The sequence below is a fragment of the Dreissena polymorpha genome, chromosome 6 (genome assembly GCF_020536995.1).
Source record: "Dreissena polymorpha isolate Duluth1 chromosome 6, UMN_Dpol_1.0, whole genome shotgun sequence".
In the NCBI taxonomy this organism is placed as follows: Eukaryota; Metazoa; Mollusca; class Bivalvia; order Myida; family Dreissenidae; genus Dreissena; species Dreissena polymorpha.
Window position 1 is genome coordinate 53,349,831 of NC_068360.1, and position 24,034 is coordinate 53,373,864.

The following is a 24,034-nucleotide window of genomic DNA, read 5'->3' on the forward strand; positions in this document are numbered from 1 at the left end:
ACCACCCATAGTAAAGCTTACAATCACTAAGCTATTAACTATTCATTTGGTATCAAACTGTTCTGCAGGTACAACAGTTAAACACCTAAGTTGTCAGTTAACCCTTTACCCCTTATGAACGCATCACGCACTGTGATGCGTTAGTAGTCCCTCAGAAAAACTAATTAAAATAAAAATCTTCTTTTCAAGAATCAAGTTTTAAAGGCTTAATTTCCAACCTTAAATACTGATGAGCAGCAAACAGCATAAAACCTGAACAGACTGCGCGTAACTCTGGTTTTATGCTGTTTACACATAGCCATTTTTACTTTGCTTCTGAGTGGGGCAGGGTAAAGTGCTATTTGCCCCCACCTTTACCAAATCAGACAGTGCAGCTATCGCATTAAAAGAACACTTTAAATTGTTATTGGGAATTCTTCTTAGTTCAAAATTTCAATAAGATCATCATAAAATTGGGTATTTATTTATCATAAGTTGGAAACTTACACACAAACAGGAACATTCAACCATGTGAAGACTTACTGAATATTAAACACACACACCCCTTTGGGACTGGAACAGACTTGGTCAAACTGACCAGACTGCCAAAGTCCATTTCCACCAGGATATTTACTTTTCCTGGCCTCTCTGAAACTCTATCCATGTTCATTATCACTCTTCATTACTGGAAGTGCTTGTACAAATAGTGGGTATTATGATTATTGGTAATGAACACTATGATACCATGCATCTCTGCTTTGGCCAATTACATTCTTATTTTGTATGAAGTGTAGTCAAATTTAACACTTGTGGTTTCTTACTTTAAAAACATGCTAATTAAGAAGTTTATTGAAAATTGCGACTTATAGAGGCGTTTTACTTTAAAACATGTTGATTAAGACATTTATTGAAGATACTCACTTGTAAAGACTTTTACCTTAAAAAAGCACGCTGATTAAAAAGCTTATTGAAATAATCACTTTTAAAGATGTTTTCATTAAAAAAAACATGCTGATTAAGAAGTTTATTGAAAATAATCACTAAAGACTTTTTACTTTAACAACACACTGATTTAGAAGTTTATTGAAAATAATCACTTATGTAGACTTTTACTTTCAAAACATGTTGATAAAGAAGTGCACTGATTATTAACACTTGGGTACTTTCATAAAATGCATGTTGATCAATATCAAATATAATAAGATGCTTGAATTCCTTTTTTGTTGGTCTCTTTAATAAAATTAGCTTATGCCCATTTAAAAATGATCGGTGAATTGAACATAGACACATTTGCTTTATTACAATATATCGCATTAATTATGATATAACAAGTATAGTGAAATGAAAGTTCACATTTCTAGATTCTTGGTTATTGACACAGGAACAGACAGCAATTTATTTTTAACAGCATTTTTAGAGTATTTAATACTTGCACAGCACATGTATTGCGCAATAATGATAATCATTTTACATGCTCATTAATATGTTCTTCTTATCACTAAGCTTATCATGAATAATTATCAAGATGCAAACCCAGATGCTGAGTTCTCATATCAGATACATCAATTTTGTTGCATCAATGTTGTTACATGGATGGTGTTTATCTAAGACCAGGGGCAGTTTGACACCTCATACAGTCAGCCCCAGGGACAGGCCTATGACACCTGACACCCCACAGTGCCACTGCCCCACCCCCCAGGGGCCATGTGGTGCAGACACAGTGTTTACTGATGGGAGCTACTAATAATGACATGGATAATTAAATTAAGAAACAATAAAGATCAGTTTGCTGACCAGAAATCTTTGGCCGATACAACTTAGGTCAGCCTTAACAAAAACTGTAAAGATGTTGCTTTTTTTCCCAACAAAAAGATCTATTTTCATGTACATTATTTTCATGTACATTAATAAATTAACCTTTTTTATAATTTAAAATCATAGACAACTGTGTTTGTTAAAGAGTGTTTTTAATGCACATTAAATGCAGCGCTTTTGCTACAATATTTTAATACATTAAGGGTGTGTTTTTCTGCACTTTTTTGTTTACTGTTTACCAATAAGTGTTTTAAATGCAATTGAAAATATGCTCAAAGACACCTACAGCCCACTTACACATATATATTTAATTATTTTTGTGTGTGTGTAATAAGTGTATTTTTCAACATTTTCAACTTATATAATTTACATTAAAACAGAAAAAGTGTTGCAAATTTGACTGCATTTATAGTGCATTTAATGGGCATTAAATACACATATTCAATAAGGGATAATCATATAACTATTTTTCAATAATTATACTTTACAAAAACTTGTTTAATTAACATTACATGCGTGATGAAAACATGGCCACTACTTAAATAAGTATAAGAGGTTATATAAAGCTGAATAAAAAAACCAGCATTTTCTGTCAGGGATCATGAGATTTTGTCTTTAAATTTCTGATCTACAAAAGTAAAAGATGCAATTTCACAAATATATATAAGAAGTTTTTTCCCTTTTTCGAAATGCATCTACTGCTATTAACAGCAGGTAAGATAGGTTAATTACCACTAATTATATCTGAAGATCAGTTCACAATCACCCTCTATGTGGGGATTTTGACAGGTATTTTACTCAACCCTGTGGAGGCAAATGGTCAATATCTGCAGCAAACCAACTGATGAATGTGTCTGAGATATGATTTAATTATGTTTCCATTAATTATGATACACATCTTGGTGTAAACATACAGGTCCACATGATGACTACCAAATTAATTATGTTGATGCAGGGGAAAATCAAGCAGAAAATGTGTAACAGCCTAATTTAGACATCACTGGTAAATTAATTAACAGCCTAGGTGATGAAACACTGTCTCTGTCTATAAAACTTGATAAAATAATATCATAAATGACATCATCAATGGGCTGTTTGAAGAAGATCATTTGTAGAAATTTTTGTTTTAATTGTGATCTTTCACAGATAAGGTGAGATGTCTGCAAAAAAACCTGATCCAGAAAACAAATTAATTAAAGCGTGTAATTCATCAAAAAAAAATCCAACATAGCTTCAGATAGGTAAGAGCAAACAAATCTTCACTAGTTTTCTACTCACCTCTAAGTCATTAAAAAATAGGTGATTATCCGCTAAGCCGAATATCAATTCCTCCATCCGTAGCCCGAGTTGTACGGACGCATTTGGATCCTGCAAATATATACAGAATACCAGTGAATAATCCTTTACCACTCAGACAGGCATTTTGACACATTTTAAGTCACTTAGAAAATCAAATTTAATTTAAGTCTTTTCTTACTATATTCAAGTTTTAATTGCTTCATTTCAAACCTTATATATTGAGGAGCAGCAAACAGCATAACACCTGAACAGACTGTGAGTAACTCGCATGCTGCTCTGGTTTAAGATGTTTGCACATAGCCATTTTCACTTTGTGTCTGAGAGGGAAAGGGTTGAGTAACAGCGCAAAGTTGTTAATTGTGAAGTATGTATTTTAGATACATTTTTTAAATGTATTATAGTTGACACTTTTGGAATTTTTTACTGCTAAGAACGAGTGGCTGTAATTTTTTAGATGTTCCACTAATAATTCTGATCCCATTTACTTTTTACTTGGTATCTTTTGCTAGCTTAAAAGTCAATGTTCCAAACAAATACGAAACAAATTGTATGTTGTAGATTTCCATGTACAATACCATAATTATAGAAAAAGAACTGGTTACATTTTCTGTACTCAGAAATTTCTCAACAATGCCATCTAAGTTGATTGTTTAATCACATTCCATCCTTTTAAAAATTGTAACTCCCGCATTACAATGACGATTTCCTAACTGCCATTTTCCAACCATCAGAAATTGTTATTTTCCATTCAGACTGCTAATTTCTAAACGACAGTGTTCATTCATGGTGAATATGATGAATACATTTCATGCTTAATTCTAGGTTAATGTGCACGTTATTTGAAAATTCATTCCCGATTAAAACTGCAGATTTCAAAACTGATCTATGTGGTTTTGTGGTTTCACAGAGTTATATTGTTTCTGCCTCCGTTGCCGTCTTGATAGTAAAAAATGTATTCATAGTAGCGCAAATAACTAAAATGCATGAGAAATTGGACAATAATTGACAAAGATTTGTTTAATTGGCCAGAAGAAAACTATAAGGGTGGAAGAGTTATTCTTCAACAAAACCCATTATCAATTGTTCCTATTGTAAGCATATTTTGGCACCAATGGTATCATGCACCTAACAACCTGCTTTTATTTTCACCTCCCTTGGCTTTACTATGGAATTGCAATTGAGTGGAAATGCCTACACGTTAAATACGCTAAATACTTAAATACGTTATTTTCAGCTGTGTACATTAAGGTCTATTAACCATATTTATCAAAATACATTACGGAGCTTATTTCATGAAAAATGAGTTTTGATTGTCAAGTTGTCAAGGAAGATACATTAGAGTCACATGGTAACACAATTATTGACTAAAGCTTCTATTTTTAAATTATGGGTGTTATTGACAAGCGATAATTACTAAAGTTGGTTGTTGTTTTTTGCACCCATAATTTTTCTAATCAGGCTTGAATCAAAATAAGGATATAAATTAATTATAAGCTCTACATGAATAATCACCGATTTTATGTCGTCTTGTTTGTTCTTTCAGGATAGGACACAATACACCAATTATCCTGTCGAAGCCCAGTATGATTTATGGCACAGTTTTCCAACTAACTCACTATTGGGCAATTTCAAATGAAGCATTGATTCAACATGGGGAACAAACATCAATATCTCCCAGTTCTAAGTAAATAACCCAGCATGTTGTTAATAATTAATGTGATTTACAATGGATGAATAGTATAACTCTTTTTCCAGCATTTTTGAGGTTTATAACTTGAATTAAAATGTTTCTTTTTTTAATTTCAAATTTTATTGTTGATTTTCAAACAATATTGTTGTAAATGCCAGACCTGATTGTAAAACAATATTGTTGTAAATAGCCTGTTTTTTGTCCCCTACCGGTGAAACCGGAGGGGACTTATGGTTAAATACACTCCGTCTGTCTGTCAGTCAGTCCGTCACACTTTTCTGGATCCTGCGATAACTTTAAAAGTTCTTAATATTTTTTCATGAAACTTGAAAAATGGATAGATGGAGATCATGCACGTCATTTCATTTGTTCATACGTCAAAATTTCTGGTTGCTATGGCAACAAACATAAATTATTTTTTTTTACTGACAATGGTGCATGGAGTTTCACTGGTAGGGGACCATATTGCTTGGCAATCTCTTGTCAAACAATATTGTTGTAAATAGCTGATTTTCAAACAATGTTGTTGCAAATAGCCTTATTTTCAAACAATATTGTTGTAAATACGGCTGCCTGATTTTCAAACAATATTGTTGTAAATAGCCTGATTTTCAAACAATATTGTTGTATAGGGCCTAATTTTTCAAACAATATTGTTGTTGAGAGCTTGATTTTCATCAGCACTTTGTATTTTACCACAAAGTTTTATTTTCGTAGAAATTTGTTTAATTTTAGCAGAGATTGCTTTTATTTAAGCACACATTGAATTCATATTTTATGACTTGACACATTTTTTTCAATCTCTATCCATTCAGTAACACATTTAATATCCCTTCCATTTACTTCACATAAATGTGGTGACTAGGCAGACGCTTAATAACAAGAGGAAGTACATAATAACTCTTCAAATAATAAAAACTGAACAAAACATTGAGAACAGAGCGATTGTTATCAATTTAATAAAGTACTTTGCATTTGCATGCACACTATGCAAATAAAAAGTCAGCCAATCTTTTTCCGGCACCTCCATGTGTCTGTCTCAATTCAATTAATATCTTAATTAATCGGGAAAGAAGAATGATGATGGAGTAAATGCACTGTTGACAGCCCTGACGGCTCCAATGTATGTTCAGGATTGATGCAAGCAGCTCCAGTCATGGACGCTGTTTATTGTGCAAACAGAAGCAGCTGGCCACTGCAGGACCTGCCTGTTCCATTACCCATAGGCGCTCGATGGCAATGTTTTATTTATTTATTATTTTTTGTTTAAGTTACCCGTTGTTTATTATAATGCATACACATACTAAATCAATAAAAATCTTCCGACAAAACGTCTTCTTAAAAAAAATAGCTCGCCTATGTACATATTTATTGACAAGGTAAGCCACTCGCCATTTTCTCAAACTACAGAAGTGCGCCAGTGGCAAGTGGCATACCTTGTCAATATCTATGTAGTGGAACTATTTTTTTTGTAAGAAGACGTTTTGTCGGAAGATTTTTATTGATTTACTATGTGTATGCATTATAATAAACAACGGGTAACTTAAACAAAAAATAAAAAATAAATAAAACATTGCTATTGAGCGCCTATGCCATTACCCAACCCACCATTGCAGTATTATTACTTTTTAATTTGACTCAACTGGTCCTTAATAGGGGTATTCCACTACAACCCGATTCTCCACTATTTGTCCCCATTACCAATATTTTGAGGTCGGGGACATTAGTAACTCAATCGGCGAAGGTCCTAACTCATTCGTAGCTAGTCGCGGGCGAGTCATGAGCTCCCAAAAAATCGCGGCCAGCTTTTAAACATGTTTAAAATTTGACCAAGACCTCCAAGACTGAATTTAATCGCAGTTTACTCGTAACAGTGTGGTAGTGCGTTTTTGGGCGTCATAATGGAATCTTAGGAAATTCCTGACTCAATCGGGGAATCGGTGATCACGTGATCTGTCAACGAATCATTTACAACTTTGTCAAGACTCTCAAGAGTTCACCCCGATTGAGTTGCGAGCCCACTAAGATTCTCACGATTTAATTACGAAACAGTTACGATTTTGTAAAGAATGATAAAGAAGTAATATTTTTCCATCATGTTTTGTTGTCGAATAACCCACAGTAAGGATTATAGATGCGTAGGAATTAAATCACGAATGCGGAGCACGAGTGCTTTGATAACACGAATCTATACTCCTTACTGTGGGTATTCGACAACAAGCCATCATAGTAAAAATATTATTTCTATTCTTACACGATTCTGATTGATTTGCTTCAAGCTTTTGGACGTGAACTATATTTCTCAATAATCCGCCCTTTTTAGTACAAAGTTCACTATTTAGTGACGTCATTGAATTGTACAAACATTTGACGTCGTTTTCATTCATAAATATTTTGCAAATTACGTCACTTTCATTTAGAACAACACTCATAGAAACTAAATGACGTCACATGTGTTAATTCTTCTGAAAAGCTGACATGCTATAAATGTTTTCTTAATTATGTTTCTTAACAAACAAATTCTTAGCAGGCGTGGTCATGCCACTTATCACCAAATATACAATTTGTTGTTTCATTACATTTATATATGTTCTACATTTTTTACATTTCTTGAAGAGCGGGATTTAAGCACGTGCATTTTACTGCAATACTTTATTTATTTATTCAGAACTATTTTCGAAACATTAAGCTCCGCACATAAATTATTGCAGAAGAACCCACACTTTATTTCCTTCTTTGTCTATAGAAAACAAGTCGCGTGCCGTGTTAGAATCAATATAAGCAGATATTGTGGAGTGACAGATTTCTACACAATTTATATAACAATTTCTTTTTACCTTTATTTGAATACACATTCTTTGGTAGTGGGAAAAATATAAGGAGCACTGATGAATTGATTAATGCAACTTGTATAATAAATATTAATAGGTCTCCTGAAATGCATCAATCAAATGTTATATCTATGAACTGCTAACCCAGAAATTACTATAATCTGCCATTTGTATTTCATTTGAAAATCCTATCCACCAGATGCTTGTCAAATGGATTGAGATTTATGTTTCCAAGCATCTGAATGATCCTGATTAAAAACACACTTTTTAAAATTTGGGTAATTTCAGAACTGTCAAAACTGCTGAAAATCTCTTGGAAAAGGTCTAAGCAACACAGCATGTGCTCATTAGAGATTTCTGAAAGCCTGCAGGCTTATCAGTTTATCTTTAAATCTCATGGAACCACTACTATGACACAGTCTACATGGTAGAGATGGATATGATTTTGGGGTAATTGGCTAAAGAACATGTGTGAAAGAATTATCCTGGAAAATAGACATAGTCTTAAGTTATTAATGCATTTCTATTTGTTTTTATTTAATCAGCCAAACACTGTTGGTTTTGAAAAAAATCAAAGCATCACCATTTTTAATATGAAATAATATTAGAAGAGTCTTAACAGGAGCACCACATAACGGGTGCCACGCTCGGCTGCGGGTGCAGTTTTGAGACAGATTTTTTTAAATTTTTTAGAGGTCACAGTGACCTTGACCTTTGACCTAATGACCCGAAAATGGGTGTGGCATGAAGAACTCATCAAGGTGCAGCTACATATGAAGTTTCAAAGTTGTTTGTTGAAGCACTTTGATGTTAGAGCCAATGTTCAAAACCTTGACAAAATGTTAAGGTTTTAGCACGACGCGGACGACACGACGAGCTGGCTATGACAATACCTCGGGTTTTCTCCGAAAACAGCCGAGCTAATAATAAAAATCACTATGGAAAATTGTCGGGTAAGCCTTGTAATGCTAAAATGGGTCCTGTGCCATATGTGGTCAGCGTACCTCGAGACCAGACTGCACATTCCTTGAGATCATATAAAGCTTTTTGTGACTTTATAGCACAAAGGGCAGCTACTTACCAGACTGTGTGAATGCACAGGCCAGTCTGAAGCTACCCTTGCCGTATGTGGCATAAGACCCATTTTTGCATGACACTGCTCATATAAGAATATCACTTAAGCACACTTTTGAAGCATTGAAATGAAGCTTTCCGATCACAAAAGTAAAGACTACATCGGGTACCTTTCCGTAACGTTGAGCATACGATCCGGTGAGTAAAGAATGGAATATAATTATGGTCTCATCTAAGTCCCATATAAACACTCTTTCCAGGTCAGACTCCGGCCCTGGTGAGGGGTTCTGTCTGCGACCCTGGCGGTTATTTGTACCCTTCTTTCCTGGAAAAGAGCATGTAACAATATTTAGTTATTTAGTTTCTGGACGTTATTAAACGATAAGAGATAGGGTTCAGTGAAATGATGATGGTTATACATATATATATATATTTATATAAATAAATTGCCTTTTTTTTATTTTTGCCTAGCTTTATGGAACAGAAAAGGGGGACATCCAATCAGTTTGCAGTAGAAACACCCTGGAACACTAACTTTTGGTCTCTGAAACTTACTGTTTGACTGTGCAGGCGGAGAGGGACTTGAGGGGATTTGATACTGAGCACCGCTGTCTCCTGCAATATACAATACAAGGGTAAACACCAAGGGGTACCAAATGTGTCTCCTGAAATATATATTCAATACAAGGGTAAACACCAAGGGGTACCAAAGGTGTCTCCTAAAATATAAATTCAATACAAGGGTAAACACCAAGGGGTGCCAAACATATCTCCTGCAATATACAATACAAGGGTAAACACCAAGGTGTGCCAAATGCATCTGGTGAAATTGATATTCAAAACAATGGTAAACACCAAGGGGTGCCAAATGTGTCTAATAAAATATAGATTAAATACAATGGTAAACATTATGGGGCGACAAATGTGTCAAGTGAATATATATTCAAGACAACAGGAAACACAAAGGGGTGCCAAATGTGTCTGGTGAAATATATATTCAATACAACGGTAAACACCAAGGATTGCCAAATGCGTCTAGTGAAATATATATTCAATACAAAGGCAAACAACAAGGGGTGTCAAATGTGTCTCATAAAATATATATACATTACAACAGTAAGACTCAATTATTAATAAGAATTGCTAAATAGACTATATAAGACCTTTCAAAAATACAATTGCCATAACTCTGGGGTTTGTTGGGAAATTCTGCTAATTACAATCTAGGTTGGCGCTAAGGAAAAAAACTTAGTCGCCAAATCTAGGGGGGTCCGGCGGCATGCCCCCCCCCCCGGATTTTTTTTTGATCCTAGATTGTCTGTGGTGCGTTTTGGGGCTATTTTCTGAGCAAAATTAAGACTATTTGTTTCTGAAATTAGCTCTTTTTGCTTGAAAAGTTTTCTTTGCTGGTGAGCCACTTGCTGACATTTTGCAGCCAATTTATTTGTTAACATAGACACCAGTGGCGTAGTGATAATGATACACTAACACCGTTAAACAGTTTTCGGTACATGTGGTATTTAGGTTTTAAACCACTAAAGCAGCCCGCCCGTCTCGGAAGTAATTATACGACATTTTATAAAATCCAAACATTTTTTTTTTGTTTTTGAAGAAATGCGTTAGAAATTACTAAGTCAGCATGAGACCGCCATTGCACGTCAAAAACCGTGAGACTCACGACGAAACCGTGAACCTTGACAGGTATAGACGTTTCTGATTCTGCATTCACGTCTGCACTATTTTAGACGTCCTCCGATCGCGAACCTAACATTTGGTCATTTCCTGAGTTTACATTATTCTGTCCGCTTTCTTTTCTAAAGAATTGTGTTAATTTTATGTTGCTTCGACTTTCCATTTTCGCTCGCAGCATCCATTTTTCCAAAGATCTATTAATATATTAATAGATCTTTGATTTTTCCCAGAATCTGCAACTCACTTTCTAAATCGGTCTTTCAAGTCGCATAGCGACCGTAAAGGGAAGTAACTCTTATCTACTTTTTTAGCCAATCAAAATCGTTGTGTCTTGGGAAATTAGTTTATAGTGGCTATGTCAATGCCATAACTCCGCCCATCTGATTAAACGACAATTCCGTACTGGTCGATTCGATAACGTTGAATCATAAATTCATAACATCTATAGCATAGGTCATACACGGCACGCTTCAATGATTCAGTCATCGCGTAAATAGCCAAGTAACCCAAATGTTAAAAAAGTCTGGTCGCAGTGTAAAGCTTGACCAATTAAGACATTAGCCATGTGGATTATCGACCTAGGCGGTCGTCATTATCCCCTGGGGCCTTTCCGGTAAGGATGTTATCTGTGTAATCTTAGCGATGTTTCTGGCGATTGATACGGCCTGAAAACAGGCATTTAGAGTGTGCATTTGTAAAGCATAGGGTCTATTTTTTCTCAATCGCCAATTTCATGAAAATCTTATTTTTAATCGCCAGTTAGGAATTGTAATCGCCAATGGCGATTTCGGCGATCGGTAACGCTAACGTAGACAATATGATTGAGGCAGATGCAACATTGTCAGAAACTTTGGTGATTTTAAAGTCTCAACTCTCAAGGCCAAGAGATGTATAAGGATTTTCCCATCATCTATTTTGGCATTAATTCATACAGAATCACGGTGCAATAACAGAAACTTAACTTCTTTGTTACATTGAATTCAAATTTAAATGGAAAACTGTGTGGACAAAAGTGTAAAAACCTGATAAAAATCTACTTGATTTTGTTGTTCTTTAAAAAAACGCATTCTAGAATAACACCTTTGATACTCCACTTTACAACGAAAGAGGGACCACTGTGAAATTGTAGTGGACAATTGTTGTGGAAGTCTTAGCGTTCACACAGGATATTAATTGCGTGATTTTCTTTGCAATACAATGATATACGTAATATGAGGCTATTATTATATGACAATGTCATGTGGGCCAACTGAACAGGGTATGTAAATCTACCCTACATTATTGTTCAGTTGCCTGAGCTTTTTTAAAATCACTCCGCTTAAGATGAGAAGTTGAATGAACCATAGCATTTTGACTTCATAACCCTCAATTAAATGCAGGTGGTAGAAAAAGGTTAAATGAATAAAAATTACCGAATTAATTATGGTCCATCTTTACGTGACAGAAAAAAGACATAAAAATCAAGGTATACCTAATTTAACTTTGCATGCAACCTGTACCCACAATGAGAAACTTGAGATTTGCAAGGGTTAGATAATAGTTGTTCATACCACGCAATCATGACTTTGTATTGTTGTGATTATATTATCAATAAATATGCTAATCAGAATTCATTCATTTTACAAATTGCCTGCTTGCTGAATACCCATTTTCAGTAATTATTTTGGACATTTTTCCTTTTAAAAAATATATTCATTGTTAAGTGAATACAAAACAAGGCCGTGAATCCAACCAAATATTTTAAAATTATTTAAAAGGCCAAAAAATGGTTATTTTCCCCTTCCCGACCGATCTGACAAATTGCAGAGAATTTGGGGGGGGGGGGGGATTCCAAGGTGATGGTATAGAGTTTTAGATAAGATTCTGAGATATTATTTTATTAAGTAAAAGACAAACATAACATAATCGTGGTTCAAGGAACGTTTTTACCACACAATAAAGAATTGTTCTATATCAAGTTTTCAATGATGTAAATATCCACTGATATAACGACTGAGCTACCAATCCATAAATAACTATATTTGGTAAAAAAAGACCTTAACCTTTATTAAATCAGGAAATATCAGAAATCTTTGTGTTGTAACTCAAAATTCAAAATCAAAATTTAAAAAAAATCTATAAATAATTCTTATTGCTTTTTTTTTTAAAGCAAAAAGACGGAGACAATAAAAACCTACTAGCTGTTAAGGTAACGCAACTGGAAAATGAAACATTCTTTCAACCACACCCCATGCAGTTTGGCAGCCATTATTAAGTGATCTCTGAGTTTGTGATTGCCTATTTATCTTTGCCACTCTCCCTTAACTGTCTTTGGGCTATTGTCAAAAGTATTTAGAAATTTATAGCATTCCCATTCGCAAAAAATGATCAGATAGCCGCGTACATCAATTAGTTTTTGCCATCCAAATCCTTTACAATTCTTACAGAAAGAAATATTATCAATGGTTATAGCGATTATTATCAACACATAAAATGATGATTCCGTATTTTTATTTTCAGTTTCGCCCTGTTGTATTGATATAATCGGACATTTTTATTAATGATTCTATAATTTCTAACACAGGTTTACGACTCTATTTATTTTAAGCCATTAAACCATCAAAACTGAATGTTTTTAACATTGCCAACTATGACAAATTTCGTTTTAATGTTCGGATGTCAATTGAATTCTCGTAGAGTAAAATATTGCCTTTCATGGAATACATAATGCATATTGTGTCCACCCGATGTCAATATTATTTATGGCATCTAATACTTGTTTAACCTAAAAAGTGATGAACTGCACAAGATAAATTATTTGAGAGCAAGAATAACAGACACTGATGAATCCCAATGGCTATAAATTGTGAAAACATCTGTGGAAAGGGGGATTAATGCATGTGCTTAGTGGCATCCCAGACTAGCCTGTGCAGTAAGCACAGGCTAATCATGGATAAAACTTTCCGCCTAAACTGGATTTTTGTGAAGAAGGGTCTTCTTTTAAACCAAAAATACAATAAAAGAGAAAAGTGTCGTCCCTGATTAGCCTGTGCAGACTGCACGGGCTTGTCTGGGATTACACTTTAACGCACATGCAATAAATCCCTTTTTCACAGAGCACGGCCCATTTTATTACTGGAATTATTAGGGACAAAAATTTCCGCTTTTTTGATACTTTTGGTTTGAAGGAAGTTTCTTCTGAAGTCTCCAGTTTAGCTGCAAAGAGTTGTCCCTAATTAGGGAGTGCACGCTGCACAAGCTAACTCTGTCAGTGCTGGAACTGAATTTTGAAGGATTTTTGCAAACAGTTTGGATCCAGATGAGACGCCACAGAACGTGGCATCTCATCAGGATCCAAACTGTTTGCTATCCTGATAGTATTCTTTGAAAAAAAATGAAGTAAATGCAAATTTTAGAAATTGAGCAGACGACATTTGAGCAGATGACAAATTTCCCAGCATGCAAAGGGCTAATATGGAACGACAAATTACTCACATGCATTACAGCTGGTTTTCAATGAACAAGGCTCAATTGAACAGTTGAATAAAAAAGGCACATACATTTTGTTTCCTGCAAACTTATAATCATGTTTACATCACCATTAAGAGGTTCAAAACATAAAGACAGAGTAAACAATATTTCGAAATGTGATTTCAATATTACTTTGTACTTCACATAACTTCCTTATAAGTTTTTTTTTTACCATGCAGTGTTATTCGTTCTTTTGGAATGGCGTATACTTTATTGAAACAGATTAGCATTTTAAATTATGCAGATTATTATAGTTGGAAATTAATCATTCCCAACAATCAGTTTTTTATTTAGGCTGGAAATCATAAAAATTGTCACAAAAACTAACAAAAGTATGTAAGTGTATTGAAAACCCAGAGCGTGACATTTTTATAGCTTTCCTTTCAAACTGCGTAAAGTAACTGTTTTCCTGTTTTCGAAAACACAATGAAGTCTAAACATTGGGGAACTTTAACTGATACATATCAAGGAAATCAGTTTTCTAAAACACATTAAAGACAAAAATATTTTAGATCAAAATCCTGTTGTTACTACTGCCTGCTGACATGTTTATCGCAGAGGTAGCGAATGTTTTCATTCAGAACACCCCAAATTACTAAAGACATCAATGCCACAGAAATTAAATCACGCTGAAGTTAATGGTCAAGTTTAAAATTATTTATACCTTTCAAATATCCCCTGCCAGCTAGCACCTTATGCCAGGCTCGAAACAAATAAAGCAACTGCTGTTCTTTTATTCTAAGCTTCAACTGATTCATTACACAAATATAGGACAGTAACCTATTATCTCAGTATGTCATTTCCAAAGTCATTTAAGCTATACTCCTCTAAGGTATATTTACTTTTAATTGTGCTTTCGGTTTTTTGGAAAAATATCATCATATATACCCGGTATCTTTCAAAAATAGTGTCTTCAGATTTCTAGTAACCTATGTCACTGGAAGGCATTTTTTTAATAACTTTTTTTCCCTAAAATTTTGAAGAAAAAGGAAGATGCAGGGGCTTCAACTAAGTTGTCCCTGGGATCATATTCAAGCCCTATGATACTCAGCATATTGATTTTCAATGGACATTAACAATACTTATATTACAGACTATGAAATATATAACTGTACAAGACATATTGAATTCACATTTTTCTATTTCCAATGTTTATTAGACTGTTGCAAAAAATATTTGGGATATCAATGTTTTGAATCTATTTGAAGAAATAAAACATGAAATTATAAAACTGGAATTTTGGATTTATAATGAAACTTTACCATAATCCATCAAATACGATGAAAATATAACCAGAAGCAAACAAACAACATTATTACCACATTTCGGCCAACCAAGGCCAAACAGGTGGGGCAAAAGAGAGGCAGTAAGGTATCCAGTTAAACATAATAAGGGGGGATGGTGGGGGCAGACATATAGACTTCATGAAGAGAGAGAAGCAATACGGTCCCAAAGCAAAAGTGGCAGCTTCCGAGGCATAAATCAGGTGGAGACAATACCCTGACTGCCAAAGGCAACCTGTACACAAGCAGGAGAAATCATTATACTCTAGTGATTTACAGTTCCAATGTGTAACCTATACATGGGCATTGATAAATTATGGTGTTGTAACAAAGACTTGTAAAGAATAATGGCAAATTGAATACATATTATTGGACGCTGAAAAATTATTGTGTTGCAAAAACTGGCACAAGAAAACTTTTCAGCCATGGCTATTGCAGTTTAATGTGAAACTGTTTAATGTACTGATTGTTTCATAGAAGATAAAATATTTTTAAAACATCACCAATCACACGTAAAAAGTTTGTTGTAAAAATAGCAACAAAACAAAATGCACACCAATATAAACAAATATTCTTTATATCCTTTTATACCTACTAATGTAACTTTGAACATTCGTCAAAAAACAATAATGTGTATTCACAACTATGCATTTATGTAATATTTTCAACAAATTTGGCATATTAAACGAAAATGCAATTGAACATTTATGACAACCATGCTTAAAAAAAAACAAAAACATACGCTTAAAAATGTATTCCAACCGAAAGTCTTAATAAAAGTTCCTGCTTGTTGTAAAATTATTTTTTCATTGACAGGCCAGTCAATATTTCCCTTATTGTGCCACAAGCAGACTATTTCCGTATTCTTTGTGAGAACCCACTCAATAAATCATATGAACGTAACATATGACAATACCCAAGTTTCTCAAATACTGAATCATTTTTCAATTTTCCATGGCGTATTATAACGGCCACTTTCAAGACTAAATGATGAATTATTTCTAAGCTCTTGATCCGTCCAATGAACAACATTGGTCATGTTTTATTGGGTGCTGACTACTTCAAAGGCCTGCTTCAATAGAGAGATGACAACACTTTCTTCCTACACTGGATTTCTATTCAGAAGAGATTTCCTTCATATAAATAAATCTATACGAAAGGATAGTGTAATTCCTAATTAGCCTGTGTGGACTACACTTTACACTCATGAATTCAGCTCATGCATTAAGCCCAGTTTTCCAACAACAAGGCTTAGCTTTACTATTGGCCGATGTCAATCAAGTACATATAATTCCCACATATTATAGAAGACCTGTTACTTCTCCCGAATTCGGGACATTTTGACAGGCCATCGGGGCAACATGATGGCAGATTTATACAAACGGACATTTTCGGCAAGTTGCTTTAGAAGGATGTTACATTTCATTACAATATTTCTCCAATATATTATACACTGCCTTTGGCTAGAAGTGTCGTCAAAAAGCTAGGGATTAGTGAGAAATTACTATAACGTTCCAGCATAGTGTTCTACGATTACTATTACATTTGGGCCATGCTCTGTGAAAAGGGGGTGTAATGCATGTGCGTAAAGTGTCGTCCCAGATTAGCCTGTACAGTCCCCAAGGCTAATCAGGGATGACACTTTTCGCTTTTATTGTATTTTTTGTTCACAGATAGTCTCTTTTTTGCAAAAATCTAGTTTAGGCAGAAAGTGTCGTCCCCGATTAGCCTGTACAGGCTAATCTGGGACCATACTTTACGCACAAGCATTAAACCCCCTTTTCACAAGGCACTGACCATTTTAATATAACACATCTTTGTAAAATAGCTGCATTGTCTGGGAACATTAATGACTTCTTCAGATTGCAGTTAGAATAAACATGTGTAGGTTTTTTCTGCATAGTATAATCAAGGACAACACTTTCCGCTTAAATGTTATTTTTCGTTTAAAGAAAGTAGTTTGTTAGCAAAAATGTGCAGACTGCACATGCTAATCTGGCATGACACTACCCACGTGCATTAAGCCCCGTTTTCACAGAATGAGGTCCATTTTATTACAGAACCTGTATGGCAACCAGTGTATCCATATTTGCTCCTATGGATTCAACCATACATTCTATGCTCATAAAATAGCATAGATATCATGTGTTAAGATAAATAAGTCTTACTTTTTAATAAATGATCATGAAATGGACATTTTTTCAAGTGACCAAAGCACGGTCACACAATAATGAGATAGAGACAATAATTATCCTTAATCACAGTAAACTATGGAGACTCAGTCCTTGGAGGAAAGTAAATGAGTATCTGAGGTCTAACTGTGGCCGGTAATCAATGGCGATTATATTTCTGACAAAGCACATAAAAAATACACCTGAAGACAAAAAACCTGAATATGTCAAACAACAAGGCACCAATTACAGGTACGCTTGGGCAAGGCACCAATTACAGGTACGCTCCGAAGAAACGAGGAATAGCGCAGTGTTCTTCTGAAAGCTTGGAGACATTAAACGTGTATTTATTGAAAAATTATGGCCTAATTATGTTATTTACTGGGGTAAGCTATGATTTTAACGCACCTGAATTATTGATAATATGTCCCATTATTTCTATGTGCCATAAAACACCCATTTATTAGTAAGCTCTGAAGTCATTACCAGCTGAGACAACCCACTATTAAAAACAGTTAACCGTTTCTACACAGACCTTATCAAAAGCAGAAAATGCAGTTTAACATTGTTTACATAGGGTATTAAGAAAATTTTGGTAATTATTTCCATGAATTGCTCTTGTCATGCGATGTTTTCAGTTGTTATTAAAAAATACATACATTTAAAGATGACAGTTGCAATTATGAAGTCAATTATTACAAATACAGAAAAAGATAAATCCTGACTTTATACCAACCCATGCTAACATTCTTTGACTTATATATAAAAGAATTTGATAAATTGTAATATGCTAATTAAATATTTTTGCAATAAAATAATTATTGTCACTTAGATAGAAACTTGCCAACTTGTGCTTTTCCATCAAGTTCACTAGAGAGTTGAAAGCAATAAGAATAGTTCACAGGTTAAACACATCAATTTCTGGATGTGTTTCTATGGCTTGCTTGAACATAATTTATAATTTAAACCAGTCACGTTCTTGGATTTGCTACAGCTAGCTTCAACTTTCTAACGTGATCCCATATGACCCCACAGTCGTAAACATAGCTGGACACTGGGATATGCTTTATACAAATCATCCAGGAACAAATTTTTATTGCCAGTACTTAATTTGAGTGTAAATTTCCTCTCAATTTGTCCCAGCATTAACAGGGTGGGTAGTGCATGTGGGGACAGTGGTCAAAGGATTTGGCCATCATAAACATGTCCAACTAAACTTTAGTCACACTTGACCCCATTGGTCAGTGGTGACCCAGACGACCTTTTGTAGCCCAGAGCAACCATTTCCCATGATGCAGGCTGAGTGATCTCCTGATTAAAAAGGAAGCAGTCTTTGTAGAGATTTGTTTTATAAACTTCACAATAGAATGGTCATCTAAAAAAAAGAATTAGCTAAGGAAGAACATGCTGACCTGTATTTTATGTTCTCAAAAAGTTAAATTGGTCAGTGTTGGACACAGAACTCACAGTTGCATATTTAAATGACTGTAGCCCATAGCGACACAATAAAATCACAGAATAGAAGTAATACTGAATAGAGAATTGTTTTTAATGAAAAAAAACATTGACCATGTATTTTGTTTGTGCTCTTTTTTTAAGGTGTAATGATTCTTTTAAAGTCTGAACAAGGGGGGGGGGGCATTCACAACCACAGGTATTTTGGACAAATCAACCACATGGATTTGGGACGATTCTTAACCATGAGAGGTATGGGGGCAATACAACAAGCATACTACCTGTGGAATTTGTAGGTGACTGCATGTCCAGATGAGAACCCTGTGTGCTTGGAGCTGAAGGTACATAAGGGGGCGTCTCAAATGGGGTTCAATGCATGTACGTTAAGTGTCGTTCCAGAATAGCCTGTGCAGTCCACACATGCTAATCAGGGACAACAACTTCTGCTTATTTGGAAGTTTTTCTTCAAAGGAAGTCTCTTCTTAATGGACATCCAGTTTATGTAGAAAGTGCGATCCCTAAGTAGCCTGTGCAGACTGCACAGGCTCATCTGGGAGGACACTTTACTCAAATGCATTGAGTCTAGTTTTCAAACCGCAAGGCTCATTTTTTGTTTAGCAAAAAGGACTCTCAGAACTTTGGATGGGTGACTAGAAAGCCTCAAAACTACATAATGCATGACCAGTTAATGTATTCAATCACCATTTAAAAAACTACTCATCCCATTGGCAACATATTCTCCAAAAACACTTGAACTGCACACTCCACGAAGATCATGTAACTGCTATTACTACAGTTATCACTTTGACAATGAAACTATTTTTACATGCACATCATCACAGTTTCTTCCAAGTTACATTTCAAGTGGTATCAATACACTATCGATCATGGGGTTCCAGACTTGATTCATTCTTAGAGAAGGGCCGTTTTGCACAAGTTTGAAAAGTTCGGTGATATTTTTTTTCAGAAATGTTTACCCTTTCACAACTAATTTTTTTCACAAATTAAGGAGCCAAAAGCCGCTTCTAAAGGAGAGGGAAAAAGCCCTGATGGGGTTACACTTTGTGTTGTGACTGACCTGATGGTATGATGTCGGGAGGCGTGGGTATGACGTAGGTCTGTGTAGAAGGCACTGTAGATGAACCTGAGATGGTGGTCGCGGGCGACATGAACGGGTACTGGGGGTACCCGTAGGTGGCTGCCGCCAGCTGGGCTTGAGATGGGTACCCATAGAAGTTGTTGACCGACTGGAATAGAACGTAAGACAGGGTATACCTTAACCACTCAAATATGCATTTTGGATTTATGGATATAAGACAGGTCATAGTTGTGCTGGGTTTCTTAGAATCAATAAGATTACCGTAAATCTGCGAATATAATACGCCCTCTTATATAATACGCATCCCCGAGTTTTGTCGAAATTTATTGGTAAAAATTGAAAATTCTAGTAAAATACGGACTGAAAAAATCAGTGTCCGAAATCGGACATTTCCGAAAAAATGGGTCAATATATTATAGTGTTGTGAAAATAGCAAATCAATTTGGGGTTATCAACCATCTGTTTCATAGTAATACCCCGGTTTATTGATTGCGATGTGTTATCGTGCTGTTGTCATGACAGTTGCATAATAAATATCTCTGTATATTGTTTATATTACCGTTGATTGTTACCGATAACACACGGGCCACCTGCTGACACCCGGGTCAAGCAGTCATAATTGCAAAAGAAAGAAACAGAGATGCTGTTTGTTTGTTTTTAAACATTTGATTCCATTTGACAATATTTAGGATGATAATAATTATCATAATAATAAAATAATAAGTAGACAAAAAGTTACTTCTGTTTGTAGAATAGTCTAGATGAATTACTCTTCCGAAGTGTTACAAACTCGATACTTTAATTAAACTTAAAATAAACCGCTTGTGTTTTTTTCGAATCCCTTTAATTAAAATACGCCGCTGTTATTTAGAATAGTTTGGGAGTAAAACACAAATTAATTATCACCTTTCAATTTAATTCGGCAATTGGCAGAAAGGTGTAATATTAGCGTCATAGAACTAATTATTAAATTACCACTCTATACTTCAAATATGGTAAATATTTGGAAGAATGATAAAAGTGGTCAGCTTATAAATATTTATTTACGGGTATTGTCACGTTGTTGTTTTTTTCATTTGCTAATAACTTTATACAACTTAGGGTCCGGTCGCTATTTTATAGGCAGACGACGATATTAACTATGTATTCAAAGTATACAGTGTCTGCACGTGAATGACCCAATATTATCCGATAACTCCGCATGTGTAAGCGAGCTCAATGTTGATTGGCCAGCTACCATGTGCACGTCAATAACAATAAGATCAAGCGATGTCTCTCGGGTACAGACCGGGTTTCGTTTACTGTTCGAATTGCGAACACTTTCATTGAAACAAAGAGACAAATATAGAAAACCAGTCCGATATATATGGCGGATGTTTTCAACAAAATATTACTAGATTTTCGCAAATAAGTTTTTAATGAGCCAAATTCTCAACATTTTCGCAAATGGCAAAAACGACGAACGACAGCGCGAGTCCTGTTGCCCCCCTTTTGATGTAATGGTGTAGTTCAAAATGGCTGCCACGCAGCGAATAACAACGATTAAGTTGAAAATTTTCACAGGAAAATTTTTGTTCTGCTCTTAACTCGTATATAATACGCATCCCCTACTTGAAAAAAAATTCCGCAGGTAAAAAAGTGTGTATTATATTCACAGATTTATGGTAGATTGCTTAACCTGTATCCACTCAAATAAGCTCTTGCTTAGAAAATCAAAGTAAATTTAAAAACTTTTTTTGAATAGTTTTAGGTTTTAAAGGCTTCATTTCGCAACCTTAGATACTTATTTAGCAGCGAACAGCATAAAACCTGAACAGCTTGCGAGTTTCTCAAATGCGGTTTCAGGTTTTATGCTGCTTGCATATAGCTATTTTCACTTTGCATCAGAGAGGGAAAGGGTTATATGATAAGATTGCATAAACTTTGATGACCTTATACGTATAGTGGTGTTGTTCTTGTTGTGCATATGAGAGTTTTCAAGACATTTCAAAATGGGGCACAAATAATTGCTAGTATGAATATCTTCTCAAAAACGATGAATGCAACAGGAAATAAAACAAATTATTGAATGTCTCCTTAACTGAGAACTGATACCCTAGCAGAAGATTTTCAGCCATATATTCTCAAACACCATTTGTTTCCCCCATCAGAGTGAATATTAACGAGCTGTCATCCGTAATAGATTTCTCTTGAAAGAATGAAAATGAAAACTGTAAATTGGAGAGAGGTAGGGGCTATCTGCAAAAAATCCACAATGATTAAAAGAAAAGTGAGGAAAGGATCCTAGAGAATTTTCATAGCTCCAAATCTCATCTCCATCTCCCATCTACAAATGAATAGTGCATTATGGGTCTAAATTTAATAAATTTAGCCAAGAGTAGCATCAATTTAGCAAACAATAGTCAGAATGGTGTCCAATCAATGATAGACCCAATGCCCCATGAGGGGAATTTCCCATAAAAAAACAGACACTTTCCTTTTCTGTCATTCGGTAATTTAATTGGATGAGAATCTTGCCTTAGGGTAGTAGAATCTTTTGTATGTAATTGTCTCACAAATTTGAATTTGCTACCCATACAGTGACAAATAAGATGAGTTAACCACTAATTGTGAATAGAGGTTAGAAAACACTAAACAAATACAGTATTTTACCATGCATAGTGCGCAGTTTTTTACCTTCAAATTTCAAAATAAAAATTCAGTGCGCGTAATACATTGACACAACGCTTTCCTGGTTGCTAAATTGCAAAAAATCCATTTCGTAATCGAAATCTTCACAATTGCCGGCATTTTTTTTTATTGCAGAAAACTACACCCTATAATGTTATAGACTGAAGGGGCCGTTGATGAAACAACAAATAGAGGGAAAGGGTAGGAATGAACGGGGTAGTAACAGTTTTGACAAAAATTAAAAGATGAAAAAAATGTCTTTGTTGGTGTTTTCACACTTCTTCATTGATTGTTCATTAAAAAAAAATCGAGGTATATCGATCCCCGCGTCGTCCCGGTATTGTTTCTTAAAGTTTTTGTTGTCATGAAAACTCTTTGATTTACAACACAAAACGTCTTATTTGAACTGACGCTAATTATTTCAATCATATTTCTCAACTTCGCTTTTGCTTTATTTTGATAATTTAATCCAAAGTTTAATGTTAGCAATTCCGAAAATTTGCACTCTATGTGAATTGACAGTTTGACGTTATCAAAGGAAAGCCGCTTCCTGTCTGAAGCAATAAAGCGACAAGTTTCTCGCAGACAAAATTGGCTTCCTTTGTCTAGCAATCAACATGCCGAACCAATCGTGTGCTTGTTCCTCAATGGCAATCGTTCAATTAAATAACAGCACGTGCAAAGCTCCTCCTTGGAACCTTTTGCAGAGAACGGAGGTGGAGTTTAACGGTTCATTGAGCAAGTGTTATACGTGAGTTGAGTTCCGATTTGCCAAAATTACTGGGCCCGAAGCATCGAAACGACGAATACATTTATCAATGATTTTCCGATCTCTGCATAATATGCTACCGAGCGAGTATACAAACCAACAATAGAGATATAGACTCGTTTTATTTTCTTTCAATAGAGACAAAAAAATGATATTTGTCTAATGGCTTTACGCCGATAACGCCGGTAACGCCAACTGTATGGAATTGAGCGTGCAGGTGTATTGTTTGTCTCACTATAAATACTAATCAACAAGACGCAGTGAAGGCGCAAAATACCGGGTCAAACTGAATTTAATGGGGAGCACCTTTTAATTGTGAAATATTTTAAGTCGATGAAAAATAAAATGGGATCCACGGACGATTTGCGTAAAATTGGACATTGCGATGTTGCGGGTCTGCAGAAGACTATGTCATATGATGTTGTGAGCTGCAGGTAATGAAAATGTTACACTGTTCAAATGTGAGAAATAGGTAATAGTGGTTCGAATTTAACACGCAGGGGTCTTGAAAAAAACAAGCGCAGTCTGCGGCAATAAGGACATATACGGTGTTCTCGAGAGAATTATCTTAAAAATTGTCGAAAATATAGTGCTATGCAACCCATGCTCCTGATCGTATAAACGCTCCCTACTTTAAAACAAATAATTAAGCGCCCGAAAAACTCAGATTAAATGATTGCGCAATATAAGAATGGCG

General features: G+C 35.0%; 1 protein-coding gene across 6 annotated transcripts in view; it reads right to left on the reverse strand.

Annotated features, from left to right (window-relative positions):
- The window catches only part of LOC127834345 (eyes absent homolog 1-like), a 177,807-nt gene that overhangs the window by 14,423 nt on the left and 139,350 nt on the right, over window positions 1-24,034 (reverse strand). For 5 of the 6 annotated variants that reach the window (XM_052360100.1, XM_052360101.1, XM_052360102.1 and 2 more), the window contains 5 exons: window positions 19,878-20,046; window positions 19,081-19,134; window positions 9,244-9,303; window positions 8,859-9,013; window positions 3,073-3,162 (listed from right to left, as the gene is read on the reverse strand). In XM_052360100.1, the coding sequence (XP_052216060.1) occupies window positions 3,073-3,162; window positions 8,859-9,013; window positions 9,244-9,303; window positions 19,081-19,134; window positions 19,878-20,046 (528 nt within the window). The remainder of the gene's footprint in view (window positions 1-3,072; window positions 3,163-8,858; window positions 9,014-9,243; window positions 9,304-19,080; window positions 19,135-19,877; window positions 20,047-24,034) is intronic. The other variant, XM_052360103.1, reaches the window with a different exon arrangement.